The sequence below is a fragment of the Garra rufa genome, chromosome 2, assembly GCF_049309525.1.
Source record: "Garra rufa chromosome 2, GarRuf1.0, whole genome shotgun sequence".
Lineage (NCBI taxonomy): Eukaryota > Metazoa > Chordata > Actinopteri > Cypriniformes > Cyprinidae > Garra > Garra rufa.
This window is the reverse complement of record NC_133362.1, coordinates 30048923-30068455: the sequence shown is the minus strand read 5'-3', so window position 1 is coordinate 30068455 and position 19533 is coordinate 30048923. Positions and strand designations below refer to the sequence as shown.

Genomic DNA, 19533 nt, shown 5'->3' with positions numbered 1-19533 from the left:
GAAATCAGAGAGCTTTCTGACCCTCCATAGACAGCAAGGGAACTACCATGGTCAAGGCACAGAAACGTAGTAGGACATCGCTAAAATAGCTCTTGGATTTCATTAAAAATATCTTTATTTGCTGAGAATATATGGGCCATTCTACGGAATTGGTCTTAACTGCTGTTCCAAAAAAAAAAAAAAAAAAACATTTAAAAAGCATTTAAGAATTCAAATCTTAGATTTTTACTAAGATCCTTCTTTTATCTATTGAATCTCACAATAATAAATTAAAATATCAGTAAGCTTAATATACAGTGGTATGTGAAAGTTTGGGAATCCCTTGTAGAATCTGTGAAAATGTGAATCATTTTAACAAAATAAGAGAGATCATACAAAATGCATGTTATTTTTTATTTAGTACTGTCCTGAGTAAGATATTTTACATCAAAGATGTTTACATATAGGCCACAATACAAAATAATAGCTGAAATTATTAAAATAACCCCCTGCAAAAGTTTGAGAAACCTTAGTTTTTATTACTGTGTGTGGTTACCTGGATGATCTACGATTGTTTTTTGTTTAGTGATGGTTGTTCACGAGTCTCTTGTTTGTTCTGAACAGTTAAACTGAGCACTGTTCTTCAGAAAAAATCCTCCAGGTCCTGCATATTCTCCATTTGCATATTTGAACCCTTTCCAGCAGTGACTGTATGATTTTGAGATCCATCTTTTCACACTGAGGACAACTGAAGGATTAATACACAACTATTAAAAAAGGTTCAAACATTCACTGATGCTCCAGAAGGAAACACGATGCATTAAGATATGGGGGGTGAAAACTTTTGAACAGAATGAAGATGTCCAAATTTTTCTTCTTTTGCTGAAATATCATTTTTTTCCATTTAGTACTGCCTTTCGTTAGCAACAGAAGATACTTGCATGTTTCCCGGAAGACAAATGAAGTACAATTTACCTTGATCTTCAAATTCAAAAAGTTTTCATCATATTTGTGTTTCAAGAACATCATATCTATTTTATTGAAGGTTTTGAAAACTACAGCAGCAGCAGGTCTAAGGTAAAACAGAACAGAAACAGCAACTTTTCTTTTGTTAACAGACATAAAAAAAAACAATACATATTTGCAGACTGATTAGTAAGACACTAAAGTGCAAATAATTTTTTTTGTCTGTCATTTCACCACATTCCACACGCTCAAATATTACAAAATTTAGATTTTCCGTTAACGAATATACTATTCCACAGTTGTGACATGAAAGCAGAGTTGAATAACTAGACTTTACTACAGTAAACCTTCAATTAAAAATTCCTATCTGAGAAGCCTAATGAGGTCCAGAGTGATCCGATTCCTCTGGAGTTCCACATTTATGACCCGTACCTCTACCCGCTGACCTGGACCGAGAGCTAGGCTTCTTCTCCGCTGGTCAACAGGAAGTTTTTCCGGAGTGATGAAACGGTTCGGGATGAGACCTGAACGTCCAACTCCAATGTCCACAAAGGCTCCAAATAAAGCAGTGTTTGTTACACGGCCCGTCAGCACCATCCCATCGTGCAGGTCACTCATAGACACAATTTCCCGCTTGAAATCTGCCTGCTCGAAATCTGTTGAGACATCAGAAAAAATAAAACAATTAGGGTAAAGCTACAGGCACATTAGTTTTGTCATTTACGACGAATTCATGTAACATTTTCACCCTCATGCCAAACATAAAAACACTTGACAGCGGTAAATGTGACTGCATCGTTCGAAACAAAGAGGCAAAGAAGGAAAGATAGAATGTTTAAACAGATTTTGTCTTTTTCCAGTGACTAAGATTGACGTTAGCCTCCTTCCCTTCAAGCCTTGAGCACCCGCCTCCATAATGATCCAAGAACTCCAAAACTAGACATTAGAAACAAGCTTCGGTTAATGGTTTAAAACAAATAGAATTACCAGGCCTCTCAAACCTCTTCTTTCCGAGTCCATTTTGTCTGTTTTTTTGGGTGATTTTCTTTGGGAGGTGCTTTTTACATAAACATGGCCTCTCAGCAGGCTCTGCAGTCCAGGAAACATTCATCTCTGATTATTCTTATCCGGGACACCTTACCTAGAGCACCGCTCACATGGCAGTTATTTATACAGCTGGCTACAGAGCAGAACCCATCAGGCTTCCAACCAGGGGAAGTGAGTTTGCAGTCTACTGATGAGAAAACTAGTGTTCTATCTAGTGCACATCATTTCATCCTCTGGAGTACCATCTCTGCAAATGGTCTTGATCAATGATGTTTAAAAACACTCAGATGTGCAATGATTTTTGTGGCATTTACAGATTTACTTATTTCTAAAAGACCTACAAAGTTTTTCCTCCACAACAGTCTTAATTTAACTTCAACAAGCATTGCAATCATCTTTTTAAGTATGGAAAAAAACCGCCTCCCGTTCCCAAAGAAAACCTTTCTCTGCGTATAATGAACTCTGCTCCCCAACCCTGAAAACACGTTACGACATTCATCTCAATTATAATCCTGTCACTTTTAATGAAACATAACATTTACTATCAACACCCGCAGAAGGAAAACAATGTCTTCTCAGATGTCTGAACTTAACATTACAACCAGAAGAGGCGTTTGTTGTTTGGTCGTTTTGATTCACTTGGAGAGTCACTAGGGGATTTTAGCGCAGGGATCAAGGCTACTCTGCTTTCCTCTTTACGCAGCTTTCTCTCTCATTAATGATATATCTGTCGGCAGGTCTGCTTTAATAATGCGGGTCTTCCCCCAAATTACGCGGCAAGACTTCAAAAGCCTGGAGCGCCGCCCAGTCATCTCACAGACAAGAGACGGACTCAGGGGAGACGGGAGGAGAATCGTTAGATGGGAGGGAGGAAAAGAGTATGAGATGCCAGCATTGTCTGTGATGTGCGCAGCGGCCATGTTGAGAAAGTACTTTGATACTTTGGTTTGTGCTGTGCTAAACTGATTTCAAAACCTGAAACCTGAGGTATAGCAAACGTCTGTTATGAGATGTTGCCACAGGCAAAGGTCCGAACCACATTATAGAAAATTGAATACGTTCAAACGCTTAGTTTGCATTTGCCTGTCTGTCTATATGTGTAAAGCCATCCTACATGTACATTTCATAAAGAAACACAAAATGAAAATTCATTTATTTAGCCGCCTGACAAATCTGTGTGATCTACTTACTTTTGTGGGATACAAAAAAAAAAGATATGTAGAGGAGAATGTCCAAGCAAGACTTTTCACATGATGAATTTGCAAAGTCATCAAGATTATCTGTGGATAATGACTTCTCTCCACACAAAATAATCATACTGACTTAAAATATAGTGGATTAGTTGGACTTTTATAATGCATTTAAGGTGCCTTTTCATCCTTTTTACAGCTGTGGTCACCATCCACTTCCATTATATGGAAAAGTCAACCTGACTTCATGGGAAAACTATTTTTGAGTTGCCAATTTGGTATGATTCGTACAAAACTGTAATAGCAAAAAAAAAAAGCACATTACAAAAATAACCTCTAGCTTGTATGAAAATGTACAAATGAGATCATACAAATTAATACAGTACAAAATTGAAAAAATTCATTTTAAATTTTAGCAATGTATTTTTATACTTGCTAGAAATACAGTTGAAGTCAAAAGTACACCTTGAAGAAACTGCAAAATGTTAATTATTTTACCAAAATAAGAGGGATCATACAAAATGCATGTTATTTTTTAATTTAGTACTGACCTGAATAAGATAACATAAAATACATTCACATATAGTCCACAAGAGAAAATAATAGTTGGATTTATAAAACTGAGCCCGTTCAAAAGTTTACATACACTTGATTCTTATACTGTGTTGTTACCTTGAATGATCCACAGCTGTTATTTTTTTGTTTAGTGATACTTGTTTATGAGTCCCTTGTTTGTCCTGAACAGTTAAACTGCCTGGTGTTCTTTAGAAAAGTCCTTCAGGTCCCACAGATTCTGTGGTTTTTCAGCGTTTTTGTGTATTTGAACCCTTTCCAACAATGACTGTATGGTTTTGAGATCTATCTTTTCACACCGAGGACAACTGAAGGACACATATGCAACTATTACAGAAGGTTCAAACGCTCACTGATGCTCCAGAAGGAAACACAATGCATTAAGAGCCAGGGGTGTAAACTTATGAACGGAATGAGGATGTGTACATTTTTCTTATTTTGCCTAAATATCATTTTTTTTTTTTTTTTTAGTATTGCTATTCAGAAGCTACAGAAGATACTTACATGTTCCCCAAAAGACTAAATAAGTAAAATTTACCCTGATCTTCAAAATTCAAAATGTTTTCACCCCCCAGATCTTAATGCATTGCTTTTCCTTCTGGAGCATCAGTGAGCAGTTGAACCTTCTGTAATAGTAATTGTTGGAAAGGGTTCAAATACACAAAATTCTGATAAACCAAAGAATTTGTGGGACCTGAAGGATTTTTCTGAAGAACAGCAGACAGTTTAACTGTTCAGGACAAATAAGGGATTCATGAACAACTATCACTAAACAAAAAAACACAGCTGTGGATCATCCAGGTAGCAACACAGTATTTAGAATCAAGTGTATGTAAACTTTTGAACAGGGTCATTTTTATAAATTCAACTATTATTCGATCTTATTTAAATGTATTTTATGTGAAATATCTTATATTATCAGGTCTGCACTAAATAAAAAAAAAACATGCATTTTGTATGATACCTCTTATTTTGATAAAATAATTAACATTTTGAAGATTCTGCAAGGTGTATGTAAACTTTTGACTATTTTTAACTATTTTGTTCTTTATTTCACTAAAAAAAAATTCCTTTGCAATTTGCAACAAGCTCCATGAATCCATAAAGACTTATGCTAAACAATGACAAAATGCAAAACAAAACTAAATGGTCACTATTTTTAAGCAATCTTACTAAAGACTATCACAAACCATTTTTGCAATTACAACAAAACCTTTTTTTCTGTTTTGTTTTTCAATGAAACAAATGTGATTGCGGCAACACAGCACTAGCCCCAAAAAAGGTAAGTGTTATATTAACTGTCCCAGGCCAGTGTGTAATCTTCATTGATGAGAGGGCACAATATGGATAGATTCTTACCCTGACGAATGTCAAAGCCAGGTGGCTGAGTGAGTCCGTCCACAATGAGCTGAAGAGTCTCAGGTGTGGTGTCCAGAGATTTGGCCAAGACATCCAGACCACTGCTCTTAACACTGCTCTCAATAGTCTGCCTGAGCGCAGCGCTGCCCATCTGATCCAAACTGCCCCCTATTTGAGACAAGAACCTAAGGGCAAGTACAGAAAATTACTTTCTTGAAAAGTGAAGCAATAAAATTCTGCACTTTATCAGTTTTCGCATAAAACCTGTAAATGTTATATCTTATTCAGAAACACTCCACATACAAACACACACACACTTGATTCACATGCTGTGTTAAGGCAGTGAGGTCTGTTGAGGTCCATGGGAGGTAGTGTCTTAATGAATGGCTTTTTAATAGCCCTTCTCAGAGCCCAGTGCACGTGGAGGAACTCCCCCGGCACACCGAGTGGAGGAGAGCAAAGACTGGGAGAGGAGGTAGATAGGGGAGGGGAGGTGAGACTAATTATGCCCTAAATCTTGATTTCTAGAGTCCCAGAGATGAAGACTCTGTCTCCCGCCATAAATCTAACCGCCTTGTGAGCACCGTACATAAAAGGAAAAGGTTAGCGCTGAGGCTTGAGCAGTGAAGCAGGAACACAAACCAAACACAGCCAGCTAAAAAGATCCAGACATGGCCTATTACTTGGCACAGCCCATAAGCTCTGGCTCAGGATGAGCCTATATATTCATGGTGTGATCATGAACTGTAAGACTGAGACAGTGGTTAACCTTCAGCTTCATACTGTGGTACATAATAGGTCTGTTAGGCGCATATATTGCAAATCGGAAACTTGTGTAAATGTAAATACACATATGTAAGGGCGGAAATCTTTAGGCAAATAATGATTCGATTTTGGAGTTGCACTAAAAGTACAGATTCTTTGGTTTTGGATACTCTTATATGGAATTCCTTTTAATTTTTAATTCTACATTTCCTACAGTTTAGAGTTTTTTGATATAAGTATTGGTGGTGTATATTCAAAAACCTGTCTAACACTTCTGGCAGTACTAAAAGTTCAAATACTGAAAGCAGATTTTATCTGTGAATCAAAAGAAAACCATGAATATTTCTTCACTACAGACCATAACTATCTATGGAAACCCATTTCTGCCACTGAATAAAAAAAGAAGGTAATTGTGACTTTTTATCTCACAATTCAGACTTTTTTTCTCACATTTGCTTAATACCAACTCACAATTCTGACTTTATTTCTAGAATTGCATGATACAAACTCACAATTCTGACATTATTTCTAGAATTGAGAGTTCATGTCACACAGTTCTAAGAATGTCAGAATTGTGAGATGTAAACTCGCAACTGCAAGAAAAAAAAATATTTCACAATTTGACTATTTCTAACAACTGCAAGTTTGTATCTCACAATTCTGACATTATAACTCGCAAGTGCGAGTTTATATCATAGTTTAAAGAAAAAAGTCAGAATTGCAAGTTTATATCACGCAGTTCTAAGAATGTCAGAATTGTGAGACGTAAACTCGCAACTGCAAGAAAAAAAGTCAGAATTGTGAGTTTGTCTTTCACAATTTGACTATTTCTCGCAACTGCAAGTTTATATCCCACAATTCTGATATTATAACTCGCAATTGCGAGAAAAAAACTAAAAATAATTGTAAGATTTTTTAATTGCGTTGCGGAAACAGGCTTCCGTAAGTATGACGGCATTATAACTTTAGTTATCAACTATTATTACTTTTTTTAAACCAGTCTAACAGATCAAACCACAGCTCTGCTCATAAGCATCACTAAAAATGCATGCTTGATGAACCTGTAATAATCTTTAACTAAAAATATATATTTTGTTTTATTAATTAATATTTGTATTTATTTATTCATTATTTCATAGTGCAATTATCAGAACAGTGACTTGAAATTTAGTGTGCCAAACATTTCAGAGAGCATGGCATTTGTCTATAATATTTTGTCCTCTGTATGCTTGCTAAATATAAACAATTATGAATAATCAAAGACAATAAAATGACCATGAAAAATGACCATGGCATGTAAATAATAGATTAAAATTCCAATTTTTATACATTGATGTGGAATCATTTGAGAAAATTCTATATAATTTAGCTAAAAAAAAGTCAACATTATATTGTTGCTTATGTATTTTTCGTCATTTGGATGTTGCTTTAAATGTAAATATAACATACTAATAAAAGATCATTCCAGAACTCTCCAATTTGCTTTGTATAATCATGAAGTTAGTGCCTAAATACTGTTCTCTCATCAGAGCACTGTGCAAATGAGTGATATAACCTCTACAGGGACACACACATGTCCTGGAGTGTGCAGCAAGCCTGTATCAGGGTGTCAAGCTGTCCAGAGGTGGCTGTGGAATGCTGGGGTCCTGGGCATTACTGGAATGTGAGTTTTGGCAAGAGGAGGGGGCAGACCTGCTGAGCCAGCTTGCTGATGGATGGCCGTCGCCGTGACAGCCTGACGCCAGCGCAGCTGTCCTATGTGTGACTGACAGGGCAGGTGGGTTCAAGCCCCACCCATTTCCTGCTGCAGACAGAGGGCTTGACAGCAACAGTGACAGGCAAATCTACCCACACTCGCTCTATTGTATGTACCCAGACAATTTCACACTGTCTGAGTTGCAAACAGATACACAGCACTAATACGCATACATACTGATCATTACTCCTTCTTGATTGAAAGTGAGTGTGCTTGACAGGAGGGATGCTGGGAAAGTGTAATTTTAAACTGAGTGTGTCCAAACACTGATAAGGCACAGACTCTTTATTAATATGATTCCTGTAGATTTACTTATGTGGTCTAGCTATTACCAAATAATGTAATGTGAAATGCAGTTTAACAAGGGAATGGAAACCTGAATGACCGTAGATTTTTTTGGTCTCTGAAAAAAGGTCAATAATGCCTAAGAATGTCTAAGAAACAAAGGGTCAGAAATGTCCTAATCTTGAGTAGTTGTGAACACAAATCACTCTGTCTGAAAGTACTAATAACGAAACATGATTTGAAAACAAGCTAAGGTAATCAATAACAGGTCACATGATGGACTATTAACATATTTAAGGATAAGTTGACTTCCAGAATGAAACTTTCCTAATAATATACCCCCATGTTATCCAAGATGTACATATCTTTCTTTCTTCAGTCAAAAAGAAATTAAGTTTGAGGAAAACCTTCTAGGATTTTTCTCCATATAGTGGACTGGCTGAAGCTCCAAATTGCAGTTTCAATGCAGCTTCAAAGGGCTCTACACTAGGGATGTAACGGTATCAAAACTTCACGGTACGGTAATACCTCGGTGTGAATGGCACGGTACGGTATTTATTGAATCATTTACAGGAAAAACAAAACTAATGAAGAGACTCGAAAAAAGTGCCAGAAGTGTTTATTAAACAGTTTACATGAACACTGAACATATCAATGGCATACAAATTAGCCATCTATCTGTAAGAAACAGAAACTTAAATATTTCAATTTTAGTAACAAAAAAAAAATATTAAAGCATGTAAAAAAAACAGTCAAATCAGTTTAGCTGAATGAGTTGTCTGAATCTAGTTGTCTGCTTGAAATAAGATTTTTTTTCTTACCCCATTGGCAGATTATTTAGCTTGTTTTAAACAAAAACTCACTTAATTTTGACTTGTTTTTACCAAAAACAAGACAATAATTTTTACTTGTCTAGAAAATCCTTCTTGATTTAAGAATTTTTAGATATTTTGGCTGGAAACAAGACAAAATTCTAAGTAAGAAAAGCATTTTTTTGCAGTGCAGTAGGCTCTCATGCAGTAGGCTCTCATGCCTTTTACAGCGAACAACGCACTTTAACATTAATTCAGCGCAGCAAAAAATAGACTCGGTGCCGAAACGATCGCTGCACTGCTGCAAAGGCACCGCTTCTAGGACGTACTACCGGACAGCAACCGCGTGCAGTGTGAACGCTCTAATCCGTTAACATGGGTGCTGAAAAGAATACGTGACGCATACGCACTTCAGACGGAGCAGGTTCGACCATTTCCATCTCTTTTCCTTGCTGCTAAAGTCTGTAGCGACAACAGACCGCAAAGGATGATGGCCACGCCTGGGCTGATGGGAAATGTAGTTCCCGCTACCTCCCGTTCGCTCCATTCGCCTGAGCAAACTTTTCTCAGAAGACCTATTTTTATCGAGTCATGCGACCACGGTAGTATCGAAAAAATTTGTTATTGCGGTATGACGGTATTTACAATACCGTTACATCCCTACTCTACACAATCCCAGCCGAGAAATAAGGTTCTTGTCTAGCGAACCGATCAGACATTTTCTAAAAAAAATAAAAAATGCAAATGTATAAATTTTTTATTCACAAATGCTCGACTTGCACTTGCTCAACTTCATGCATTACGTAGTCACAGAAAGATCATGCCTGATGTAGGCAAAAGTACTGACCCAGTGTTTATAAAGCGAATGTGCAAAGAAAGTCAAATGCCCTTTATAAAAAAAAAGTAAAACAACCATGTGGGGTGATTTTGAAGTTGGAGGAGAAAATGAGATGAAGTTTTTTACCCTACTCTACCTTTTTGAACCAGAGATCACAGACGAAGAACTAACTACGCAAGACCTTTACAACGTGATTACGTAATGCGTGAAGTCGTGGACATGCATCGCAAAGCTAGTGCAAGATAAGCATTTGTGGTTAAAAAGTATCTACATTTTTATTTTTCTTAGAAAATGACTGATTGTTTCACTAGATAAGACCCTTATTCCTCGGCTAGGATCATGTAGAGATGTTTGAAGCCACATTAAAACTGCAATTTAAACCTTCAACTCATAGGTTCCGATTGGAGTCCACTATATGGAGAGAAATCCATATGTGTTGCTAGAGATCTCGTCTGACTCCATATGCGTTGCTAGAGACGTGCTTGGTGTAGAAAACTTATTGCGTCACTGGAGATGCTTTGGGGATATGTCACTTGTGACAAGACCTTAAGTAAACTTACGTCAGGTGTGTAGGGAATTTCAACCATAGTACGTATAAATGCGAACAACTACACAAGAAATAAGAGCCAAAGATGGGTGCTCTAGGTAGTTCCTAGGGTGTTGCAATGCAGTTGCAAGGGTGTCCTTGGTGGCTGCTAGTGTGTTTTGCAAGGTGTTTTATTGAAGGTGCAATATGACATCATGGAAAATGCTAACTAAGCCTGACAGCACTCAAAGCAAACGTCCCACCGTTCCTGCAATTCGCCGTCCAAAAGCCACGCCCCCTGAACGCATCTACACATACAGGCCAGGCGGCCAGAGACAACATTACTACAATACATGGTGACACAGAGTTGAAATGTTCAACAGCCCAGATAGGAAAACTGTGTGGTGGCAAGAATGCATGGGTGATGAGAAGATGGCGTATTTTTTTTAAACGTCTCACGCGCTGACACACACTCATCCACAAAATATACACAAGCATGCATCCAACTCAGGTCACAAACAGAAAGGAAATAAATAAAATAAAGAGAGACAGATACGCTGATGACGCGAACAGGGTGTGCAGAGGTATGCAAATACATATGTTGACAGGCAGGACAGCCTATCGGAATGTTCGGACCGAACATTTTGATTGGACGAACATTTCTTGGTCCTGCGCCTTCCACAGAATATGTAAATACATATAAATACATTTAGACTACTTAACTTAATTATTGCCATTGAGATGTGATAAATGTTTCTGAAGACAATCACCTATTGCACCTAAAATACCCCCCCAAAATATGTAAATATAAATATGGCTCCCGTGATGTTTCACAGTCCACCAGGTGATAATAGTAAGTTTGACTACCTAGAAAAGTAACAATTCCTCTCCTCAACAAGCTGCAAGATTTGAGCTATCGTGTCTTAGCACAAACACTTATGCACCAAAGTTTACTAAGAGTTAAACCTACTAAAAGCAAACCCGTACATTTTCAGTACTGAGCTACAAACAGCCTTTCGTGCACATTTTAAAACATCTAACAGTTCTAGAGAACTAGAGCTAGTGAAACAAAAAATAATCATAGACTCTGTTGGGCCTTTGAGTTATGAGGTGATGAAAATGCAAAGAGTAACAGACACGCACGCACACTCTGCGGATGAATTCTAGCTTGTCTCTCAAGTAAAGATTCGATGAAAGAACTGCAGAACCAAGTCGTTCTGCAGCCTCCACAGCAACAACAGCACTCATGGTCAAATAGTAAGAAATTTCAAATGTTTCTTTTTTAGAGAAGTCTCTTATGCTCACCAATGCTGCATTTATTGGTCCAACTTCATATGTGACCCTGGACCACAAAACCAGTCTTAAGTCGCTGGGGTGTTTTTGTAGCAACAGTCAAAAATACATTGCATGGGTCAAAATTATAGATTTTTCTTTTATGCCAAAAATCATTAGGAAATTAAGTAAAGATCATGTTCCATGAAGATTTTTGTAAAATTCCTACTGTAAATATATCAAAATGTCATTTTTGATTTAGTAATATGCATTGTTAAGAACCTAATTTGAACAACTTTAAAGGCGATTTTCTCAGTATTTTGTTTTTTTTGCACCCCCAGATTCCTCATTTTCAAATAGATGCATCTTGGCTGAATATTGTCCTATCCTAACATACCATACATCAATAGAAAGCTTATTTATTGAGCTTTCGTGTGATGCATACATCTCAGTTTTGTCAAATTTAACCTTATGACTGGTTTTGTGGTCCAGGGTCACATATTAGGTGGCCACTATGTACTTAGATTTAAATAATTGATTTGATACATATTGTGTACATACATGTTTTTACACTGTACTAATATTTAAAAAAAGAACAGCATGTAATTACATCTGTAATTAATTTCTGTAATTACATTCATAATTACAGTGTTGACCCCATCCCTTACACCTTAAACCCACTCTTAAATATACCCATACCATCAAACCTGATCCTAACCTTGCCCGTATTCCACCTTAATAGCAGCAAAAGTCTTTTGCAATACAATACGAACACAATAGGTACAGTGTACTTTTTTTGATGCAAGTACATAGTAGTTAAGACCACCTAATATAAAGTAGGACCCATTTATTTGATTCAAAATACATATAATAGAATAATAATAGAATAATAAATGCTGTCAAGTTAAATTAACGTATATTATGACAAACCTAAAGAAACCTACTGAAAACAAATCACCAAAAGTCTTATTCCACATTATTTCACCATATGGTGAATGTTAATAATTATACAAAAAAACCAAACCAAATTTCCAGTGGAAAATTAATTGAAAAGTCAGACACAAGCTTAGTGTCCTGACAACACCTGCTTGTAAATGACTTTCACACATATACCTGTGCCTTGTTCTTCTACCAATTTCAACAAATTACTCAAGCACTCATATTGCCCAGTGGCAACTACCCATCATCCTCCACCAGTGCTGCACAGATTTCCGTGATGTTGGTCAGGGACACTGTGCTCCCCTCCAGCTGTCCCTCTGGAGCGCCAAAGTTGGCACAAGGACAGAATAGAGATGGAGAGAGAGGAAAGAGAGAGAGGAGGTTGCAGAGCTGAACTCTGAGTGATTTATGAACAGTTACAGTGTGAGTGTGGCGGTGGCGGGCGATTGGCCCAGGGGCTCAAGTTTCTGGAGGGGGTCTCAGCTGGGCTTATGTTTCCCTCTGGTGTGTTAGTGTTTAGGGGGTACCAGTGCTCCTGCTCTTTTGGATTCAGAAGAGCGGAGTCGGCCATATCCTCCGGGCATAATGAAAAGCAGCTCCGCCGAGGAGCGTTGCGGAGGAGGCCTCTGTTCCACACACCGTAAGCTACTGGGTGGGCCTAAAGATGGAGGCTATCCAGACACAATGAGGCTGCTTTAATGTGTGGTCCCCTTAGCAGTAACCCTGAAGTTAATTCGTTATCATCAGGGAATGTAAGATATTTGATATCAACCCTCCGATGATTTGGTGACTGAGAAAAATGAGTTACTAATGCTGCAATGATGATGATGAAGAGCTATTCGCTTCCTCAGACTCACTTGGCAATGCTCGTAATGCCAGAATGGTCATGTGTGTTGCTTGGTTGTTGAAGACAGAACAGTACTCAAAGGAACAGTTCACCCGAAGAACGAAAATTGTCATAATTTAACTTGAACCTGATGCGACATATCTAACAATAGCACAATTGATTTAAAAGCTAGAAGTTCCTCAGAGAAAGCTATCATATAACTTCAGAAGACTTGGAACACTTTTATGGTGCTTTTTTTTCCATTTTGGCAATTTGGCATCTGTCTCGATTTACTTTTATTAGATGAAAAAGAGTGGTTAGGATATTCTTCAAAATATCTTCTTTTGTGTTACACAGAAGAAAAAATCACAGAGCTATAAAATGACATGAGGTAAAAGCAAATAATGACAGAATTTTTATATTTGGATGACTGGGGCTGACCACTACTGGGGCTGTTACAATATCAGATTTATTTCTACATGATTATACGATACGGTAATGATATAATTGCATTAACTATAAAAAATGTAGGGAAAAAAAATAATGCTGTCATGAATCTGTGATAAATCATGCATCAAATAAAGCAAAACGCAGGCAAAGAAAAAAATAGTAATCATCAGTTTTGTACCTTGTTTGTTATAGCACCATCTCCGAGATCTCAAATCGATTAATAAGTTGTTATAACTCCACCATCTGCACATAATGTCGTTAAAGGGATAGTTCAACCGAAAATTATGATTACTATGAAAAAATACTATGATTTTCTCACCCTTAAGCCATCCTAGATGTATACAACTTTCTTCATTCAGACAAATACAACTAGAGTTATATTAAAAAATGCACTGGCTCTATATAATGGCAATGAATGGCTGTTAAGGGTGAAGTAAAAAAAAAAAAAGTTCATCCATCTATTATAAAAATGGCTCCAGGGGGTTAATAAAGGAATTCTGTAGTGAACTGATGTGCTTGTAAAATTTAAATTTCCATATTTAAAACTTTATAAACAATAATCTTTCGCTTCCGCAAAATGATGTAGGTGTAGCATGAGAAGTGACGAACGCCGAAGCACAGAGAGAGCAAAACAAAACTTCTTAGTGAACTATCTCTTTAACAACAGTCCTATATTGTTGAAACCATAGAAATATATCTATAGATCCCTTATTAGGGGTCATTATAATATGGGTTACTATACGCAAACCATCCACCATACTGAGACAGTCAAAGCCAGTCCATGAGAACTCAAGAGCAAGTTGACTGTTCATCTCCAACCACAGATATTCACTACCAGTCAAAAGTTTTTGAACAGTAAGATTTGTATGTTTTTTTTAAAAGTCGCTTCTGCTCACCAAGCCTGCATTTATTTGATCCGAAAGTACAGCAAAAAAATGTAAAATATTTTTACTATTTAAAATAACTGTTTTCTATTTTAACATATTTTCAAATGTAATTTATTTCTGTGATTTTAAAGCTGAATTTTTAGCATCATTACTCCAGTCACATGATCCTTCAGAAATCATACTAATATTTTGATTTGCTGCTGAAAAACAAACATGTATTATTATTATGCTGAAAACAGCTGAGCAAAATTTTTTTCAAGTTTCTTTGATGAATAACAAGTTCAGAAGAACAGCATTTATATGAAATAGAAATCATTTGTAATATTAAAAAGTCTTTATTATCATCTGTATACTTTTGATCCAAGTAATAATGTCTATAATTTCTTTGGATCTTTCTATTCATCAAAGGAAAATCCTGGAAAAAATTTACTCAACTGTTTTAAATATTGATAATAATAATAAATGTTTCTTGAACAACAAATCAGCATATTAGAATAATTTCTAAAGTATCATGTGACACTGAAGTAATGACGCTGACAAATATCACAGAAATCAAAGAAAGCTTTAAAATCATAGAAATAAATTACATTTTAAAATATATTCAAATAGAAAACAGTTATTTCAAAATTGTACTGTTTTTGCGGTACTTTGCAGAAGAGACTTCTTAAAAATCTTACTGTTCAAAAACTTTTGACTGGTAGTGTACACATGTATGAATATCTATGTCTGCAACAGACTTCGGCTGATGGTTTTGCTAAACTAACACAATACAAAAAACTAAGCCAAAAGTGACCATAGTTTAAAAACTTGTTAATGCATACATTTTTTATAACAATCAGAGACTGTGCAATGTTGTAACATCTTTAAAAACAGTGATGAAACGTTGGCCGTTCCAAAGTGGAGAATATTTGTGTTCAAATGTATCATCTATATATACATACCTATGGTTGAAACAATGTGGTGCAAACGATGGACATGAACAGGAAACAGAAAAAGTCATGACTAGTTGGTAAATTTCTCCAACATAGGTAGTTAATTGGCGACTGACACCAGTGATGCGCGGGTTGATTCGAAATGAGCGGGTGCCCGCGGTCACCCACAGTTACCCGTGGTTACGAGTCATCCAAAAATATTTTTAATGATATTCGGGTCGCGGTCGGTCGGGTCATTTGAAATAAAGATGCCAATTAAACCTTTGTAATTTATATAGTACTAGACACAATTTTCAATGAAATACATAGACCTACACTTTATTGGCTGAATAATATTTACCTTTTGAATGTTGAGCGTTATTAACTGTTGAATAAATGCTGACGCGGGACAAAATGCACGATTTCCCAACACGTTGAACTGAGCAATGCCATTGTACCATTTTAATAGGCAACTTGTAAACGCATATAGCTCAGTAATGTCAGTTTTATGTATTTTCTGAGAGGGGGTGGGATTTTTGTTGGGAAAGTCGGGGGAGAGACGCACACTTCGATTAGACTGGATAAACACATGCAGCATCTTAATTGTTAAGAAAATGGTATTCCTAATAAATTTCTCGAATATTTTGATTATGTCCAATGCTTCTCTTTCTTTTTGGAATTATTAGACACATTTCACTATGTCTTTTCAAATGCCTAGGTCTGTTTAATTTCCTTAATTATAAAATTTCTAGCTCTATTTTTAAACGTTTATTCAAGCAATAATATATAAATTATCTCATGTACTGTATATGCTTGTTTAAAACCAGGGATTAAAAACGAATTCCAAGTAAAAACGGTATTTTTCTTTACATTTCCAGAGAGCGAAACAAACAAAATTAAACATTACTTAATAAATTCAAAGCACTATAATTTCCTTATTCATTTGATACAACTATTATAGCTATACAAATATAAAATAATATTATTTTGTCATATTCGTGATTCCTGAATTTATATATGAAAACTTCGTTTTGAAGTGCATTCGTTATGTTTGTATAAGAAAATTCGTTAACCTAGCCTATTAAGTCCATTTAATATTCTTGATCATTTTTAGAAGTTAAAAGTTAAGAAAAAATGAATTAGCTTGTAGTCTATATGTATTTAGGGCTATAGGCTAATCTTTTTCTTAACATTTATTACACTGTAGATCAAAATAAAATAATTCTTGATCATATTTAACATCGGAGAATCACTGACATGATTTAGAGCACTTCGAAAACGAAACTATTTAAATCTGTATAAAGGAAAGACAAAATAAATCACAACAAGAACAATCTGTATTTTTCTTGTAATCAAGAACATGTCTTTTGACAAAATTAGCCTACCTAAAGATGATGTTTGACTGAACGCACCTCCACCGCAGCCGCATATAATCGCTGTCATTCGCAAATATTAAACATGCGGGTCAGGAAGCGGGTCGGGTACAATATTGACTTTTTTTTTTTGCGGTCCGAGTTGCGGGTGGGTTAGTTGAAAATGTCGGTCGGGTTCGGGCTGTTTATACATTGACCCGCGCATCACTGACTGACACGGAAGAGAAGAAATTGTTGAATAAAGTTGTTATCTTTGTTTTCTTTGTGCACAAAAAGTATTCTCGTAGCTTCATAAAATTACAGTTGAACCACTGATATCACATGGACTATTTTAACGATGCCTTTACTACCTTTCTGGGCCTTGAACATGTCAGTTGTGTTGCTGTCTATGCAGGGTCAGAAAGCTCTCGAATTTCATCAAAAACATCTTAATTTGTGTTCCGATGAACAACAGTCTTACAGGTTTGGAACGACATGAGTGTGAATAATTAATGACAGAATTTTCATTTTTGAGTGAGCTATCCCTTTAACACAATATCAGTATTTAATGTTTTAAATATCATGGTTACACAATAATTATTAAGGAACAAAGAAAGCACTATCAGTTATTGGCTAAGTGAGTGGTCAAGTGAAAGTGAGTTTATTTTGGTAGGAGGTTCAGCTAACATCAACCTTTGTTTCACAGCTAATACTTAAATACTAGAGATGGTCCATCAGGGGGTCAGCGCTACATAATGTGTATGCGTATTTGTGTGTGTATGAGTGGGAAGTGGTGGGGCTAAGGGTATCAGATTCATCACATTAGAGCAACATGATCCTCCATTACCGTCCGCTGGCCCACGCTTCGCAAAGCACCCGACGTGCAACGAAATCACTCACGAAATGGAGGAAGACAAGCTGCGTGTTTTCACAAGCACAATGTGTGACTGATTTAAGCCACCTCCTGTCCGGACTTCACACATATTAAGCTCAAACCAGTCACGGATTCAGAAAGGGGCATATTTTCATTTCATTTCTATTCTCATTAAACGCTGCATTTATATGAATGAGAATGAGAGAGGAAGTGAAAAGGGAAAGAGAATGAGCTGGTGAAACAGAGGACAAGAGTGATGAACCCAATGCATAAATGGGTTACAGATTGTTGGGAATATGTCAAGCTTGTCATCATCATTATAAAGACATCGCTCAGACGGTTCTGCTCGCATCATTAACCTTATGAATCCAGCCCTGGCTGAAGCTCGCAACATATTTGATACATTTTATTAGCAATACCCAGAATTCCTCCCAAGCCCCCTAGAAACCCTTGTTTAAAGTCTGCTACATTAGCTGGGCGCTACATTACCAACTCAGCACTGCTGGTGGCCATGTTTAATCGAATCCTGTTACTCCAAGAAAAATATGCCTGGGCTCATGATGACAATTGGAGTGGAGCAATGTCCATTAGCACAGCATTTGGTAACGATAGAGAATGGTGATAATACAGGGGACTGCAAGGGAGGCTTTTCTGCCTGGTTTAGTCGGAAATGAAGCCTAACGGAGAGAAATGAAAACAAACAGAAGGAGAGGAGAGGAGGGAGGATATGACAGGGTGATTATTCCCCCACTCCATGCCCCTAAGTGGCTTTATTAGACCTCTGACCCTAAAAAGCGCCTCCGACGACAGATCAGACAGAGAAGGAGTGGATGGACATGCATACGATTCACACATGCATGTACGGAGGGGTCCACAAGTCTCAGACCACCAGTGAATGTGTCTAAATTCAATTCTAATTAATTAATACTAATTTCAAATTTTTAAATATTATATTATTATGCAATATATTTGTAAATTACAAACATTAAACAGAATAACTGTAATAGTTTGGGATCAGTAAGCTTTTTTATGTTTAAAAAAAAAAGTCTCTTATGCTCATCAAAGTTCCATTTATTTGATCAAAAATACAGAAAAAAGTAATATTATGGAATACTATTGCAAATAATATTGCAATAAAAGTTTTTTTATTTTAATATACTTTAAAATATAACTTATTCCTGTGATGCCAATCTGAATTTATTCAGCCATTACTCCAGTCTTCAGTGTCACATGATCCTTCAGTAATCATTCTAATATATATATATATATATATATATATATATATATATATATATATATATATATATATATAATATGAATAAAAGTATTAATTTCTTTCAAAGAGAGAGAGAAAGTTTGAGCTCAAACTTTGAATGAGGTGTTTATTGTTACAAAAGTTTTCAATTTTAAATAAATGCTGTTTTTTTAACATTTTTTTTTATTTATCAAAGAATCCTGAAAAAAGTATCACAGGTTTCAAAAAAATATTAAACAGCACAACTGCTTCCAACACTGAATAAATCAGCATATTAGAATGATTTCTGAAGGATCATGTGACACAAAAAAACTGGAGTAATGATGCTGATAACTCAGCTTTGCATCACAGGAATAAATTATATTTTAAAGTATATTAAAATAGAAAAACACTATTTTATATTGCATTAACATTTCACAATATTACAGTTTTTTCTGTATTTTAATCAAATAAACAGCCTAAACTATAATAAAACTATAGTGTGTGTGTGTGTGTGTGTGTGTGTGTGTGTGTGTGTGTGTGTGTGTGTGTGTTAGGGGTGTGCAAAGCAGCCGGTATTTGTATCTGTATTTGTATTTGTTGAGGGGGGAAAAGTATTTGTATTTGTATTTGTATTTGTATTCGAGTAAAATTTAAAATAAGTGTAAAAATCTTTTTTTTTTTGTGCGCTT

At 36.1% G+C, this 19533-nt stretch overlaps 1 protein-coding gene across 2 annotated transcripts in view; it reads right to left on the bottom strand.

Moving 5' to 3' along the window:
- Positions 1-398: 398 nt before the first annotated feature.
- Positions 399-19533, bottom strand: part of srbd1 (S1 RNA binding domain 1) — a 92351-nt gene continuing 73216 nt past the window's right edge. For both annotated transcript variants that reach the window (XM_073835079.1, XM_073835078.1), the window contains 2 exons: positions 5115-5299; positions 399-1601 (listed from right to left, as the gene is read on the bottom strand). In XM_073835079.1, coding sequence (XP_073691180.1) covers positions 1309-1601; positions 5115-5299 — 478 coding nt within the window. In that variant the 3' untranslated portion in view covers positions 399-1308. The remainder of the gene's footprint in view (positions 1602-5114; positions 5300-19533) is intronic.